General features: G+C 35.8%; 1 protein-coding gene across 1 annotated transcript in view; it reads left to right on the top strand.

Annotated features, from left to right (window-relative positions):
• Positions 1–1024: 1024 nt before the first annotated feature.
• LOC117117317 (peroxidasin-like) overlaps positions 1025–3600 on the top strand; it is a 53685-nt gene continuing 51109 nt past the window's right edge. Inside the window, exon 1 of the mRNA XM_033261592.1 lies at positions 1025–1352. Coding sequence (XP_033117483.1) covers positions 1094–1352 — 259 coding nt within the window. The 5' untranslated portion in view covers positions 1025–1093. The remainder of the gene's footprint in view (positions 1353–3600) is intronic.

Here is a 3600-nt window from a genome sequence, read left to right on the forward strand (position 1 = left end):
TTTTCAGACGGTAATTTTATTGTTCCGGACTTAAGAATTTGGCCGGAATTCGGAATTGGGAAATCCTTTTTTCAGAAAGTATTTTAATACACTAAGAATAGGAATGATTTTGGGACTTTAAAAAACGACCGGTTTTGCGTGAAATCCGGTTTTCTGGGTGGTCGGTATTGGGAGAGTTGAATATATATATATATATATATTACACGTATATATACTTCTAAAATTCGTGTATCATGCATAGGAACGTTGACGCCTGCAAGGCTCTGGTTTGAGTAGATGTGCTCTCCTCTTTCTGGACTTTCTTCTCTCTGTTTATTTAGTATTAGGGGATGGAGCTATCCCCCTGCTCCCTGAATATACCCCTGATTATGATTGAATGATTGTTTGATAATGTTTATGGCATTGGCAAATCTTCATTGGAACTTAGATCGATACATTATGTTAAAGCATGTAACCTATGCATACTATAAATGCAATTCATGTACAGAAATGACAATTTAGACATAGACCTAATTTATGCTGCGCATCCAAATATTCAAAATGAAATTGTGTACAAATATTAGTTGATTATACAGGTATTGTTAAATAGTGACACAATATTTGTTGGCATTGTCTACAAAACTAATATGCATGGAGGCCCAACATTTTTCACCCCCGGGCCCCATGACTTGTTGTTACACCACTTTTTAAAAGTAACATCTTGCTCAAGTCACCTTATTTTGCAACCTAGTGCCCCTCACTTTGTCATCGAACTCCACCTTCACGTCCCCATCAGCCTCTCTACCACCTATTTCAAGAATCCTAGATATGCCACAGTTTCGACAATTTTAATTGGTTTTTGCAGTATCATTTAATATAGAGTCTACCAATTAAAGACCACTTTAGGGACCAAGGTTTGAAGGTCTTAAGCACCTCTGCTTCATACAACGATTGGTATTCACCAGGGCCACAAAAAAGTGGTCTTTAATTGGAAGTAGTCTGTAATTGGAGGGATTACTGTATTTTAGTTGAAACATTTTGCTTAGTTCCAGGAATCCTTGCCATATCTGTGACTGTAAATCCTGCTGCAGTAAGGTTGGATGAAGATGCAGTAATGACGTGTACATATCCACTTGGAGAATATGTTTTTGGAAATTTGGCCTGGTTCAAGTGTGATGCATATGGTGTTAAACTTGGGGATAGTATTATATCTAATATAAGTCGGAGCCAAAATACCAATGGTAATTACAGCCTCAGTGACAATGGAAGCCTTATTATACATAACGTTGAAGTGCAGGATGCAGGTTACTACTTGTGTTGGATACTTTATAGTGGTAACACAGCTGAGGGATACGCATTATTAACAGTCTACTGTGAGTAAAGTAAATATCAATTTGATACCACTGCTCATAATGTTTTTAATAAACTAATAATTTTTTTTTTTTCAAATTAAAAAGCTTCAGTTCTTTATGTTTTTAACTTTCAGATTTTTATTTGCTTAAAGAAGCTAAAATCTATTGGTATCACAGTGTTTGTGTGTGCTAGCTTGATTGGTTGCTTGCTTAAGCCTGGTTTCCTGTCGACGTAAAATTCACCTCTAATTTTAGAGCGCCTTATTTATAATAAATTATTTAACAAACACAATATCCTTCACAAACTTCAATGTGGCTTTAGAAATTTTTTTTTTCACTAGTTTTTCTCTTATTGATGTATAAGACCAAATAAAAAATGGCTGAAAGGTCCACTGATTAATCTACTCCAAGTATTAAAATGCACGCCATCATGTTGGGATTCAATATTTCGACATTAATTATGTCATCATCAGAAATAACAAAGGCCATCAGCAATAATTATAATAGACTTCATGGCCTTCCTCTCAATTTATTTAGAAGCTACCTTGGCAACAGACAATATATTTCTGTCAACTCTTACAATTCTCATCTTTCTAAAATACTATGTGGTGTCCCACAAGAATCAATACTTGGAACCTTATTATTTTTAATATATGTTAATGATCTTCCCTACTCTTCTTCTTTATTAAATTTTGTACTTTTCACCGATGACACAATTATCTTTTATTCAAATTATAGTATTAGACTGGTTCCATATCCCAAAAATGATGATACAATAGGCATTTTTAGGTAGAAGCTGGGATCCAGTTGATTTTGAGCATTTTGACCATGCTGATTACGAATCTGGTGGATCCCAAGCGAATTCTTTCATCTAAGGGTCAAAATAGCTGATTTTATGCAAAATTATAAATTTTTGGGAAAAAAATCTGTTTCGGTTACTATTAGTCATACAGAGTCATACATTTCTTTACCAAACTGTTCAGAATACTCATTTTTAGTTCCTATGCATGTAATGCAATATGAACTATTGTAATCACTTTCACTGTTTTTCCTTTGTGTTTTATTGTATGTAGTGTGTGTGTGCGTATGTGTGTAGACATTTATGCAAATGCGCATGCGTCAAAGAAAAGTTTTCCGACATTTTGTTTTACATCGCGATGCGAAGATCGATGTGAAGTTTCTGCAGAGTTCAGAAGTCAGGGCTCACGCTGACCGACCGAAAAGTCGGCATGGATGAAACTATTTTGGTTTTACGGCAAAAAAAATCAACTGCTGTAGGCATAGGTATTTTGAAGAAGGCCTAAAATAAAACTAAAATGTTTTAATACTGGCTGAAATACATCGTTTTTTCATTTTGATCTCCATTTTTCACTAAGTCCATGCGACGTTTTTTTCTGTTGTATACGTATGAGTAGTCATATGAAGGTACTATATCCCCGACAGTTGGCTGTGCAACAATATACCCTTTGAATGCAAACTGAAAACAGGTGAAAATATAAAGGCAGCCGACTGTCGGGTACATAACGACAAAAACACCACAAAAACATGAGGCCTAAGCTAGGCCTAGTTCAGTATTACTGCGATGCGAGGGTGGTTAGATCGTTCAATCAATGATATCGTGTTATCGTCTAATACAATTAAATAATGTGTGTAATATTTAAGAATGCACCACGTGGGTCGCTTCTTTGTTATGCGGTAGTATATACATAGCAGAGTGACGGCAGAAAGCTAAGCCTAGCCTAGGGCCTAGATCGTGTACGTTCTTGATCATCGTAATGAAAACTTCGGGTGACAGACGATTGGGCCCAACTGGTGTGGACGATCGGACCCAAGATATTTTCAAATAAATGTTAGCAGGCCACTGCCAGCACCCCCACTTCCGATATCGTTCCAAACTACTGTAAAATGAAAATACTGTATACCTAGCTAGGCCCTATGCCTACGATATTTTTTCAAAGAAATTTGCTAAAAATGTTACTGTAATTTGCCTGTCGAATTACATTACCAATGTGGTCTGAAATCACCATTTTGGGCCATAAAAACTCCCCCTGTATTTTTCAACCACCACACAAATTTGACCCAACTGTACATATAAGTATGTATGTTATAATGTATGTATGTGTGTGCGTGTGCGTGCGTGCGTGTGAAAACTCCGGAGAGAAGGTAATAAGTTGCCAGGTATATATTTATTTAATAGTGAGCAAACGTTTTCGGTTATCAACCTTTGTCAAGTTATACATTATAACATATATACATACTTTTATAAATA

The sequence above is a fragment of the Anneissia japonica genome, unplaced genomic scaffold (genome assembly GCF_011630105.1).
Source record: "Anneissia japonica isolate Jap-2015-1 unplaced genomic scaffold, ASM1163010v1 scaffold2776_len101754_cov109, whole genome shotgun sequence".
Classification (NCBI taxonomy): Eukaryota; Metazoa; Echinodermata; class Crinoidea; order Comatulida; family Comatulidae; genus Anneissia; species Anneissia japonica.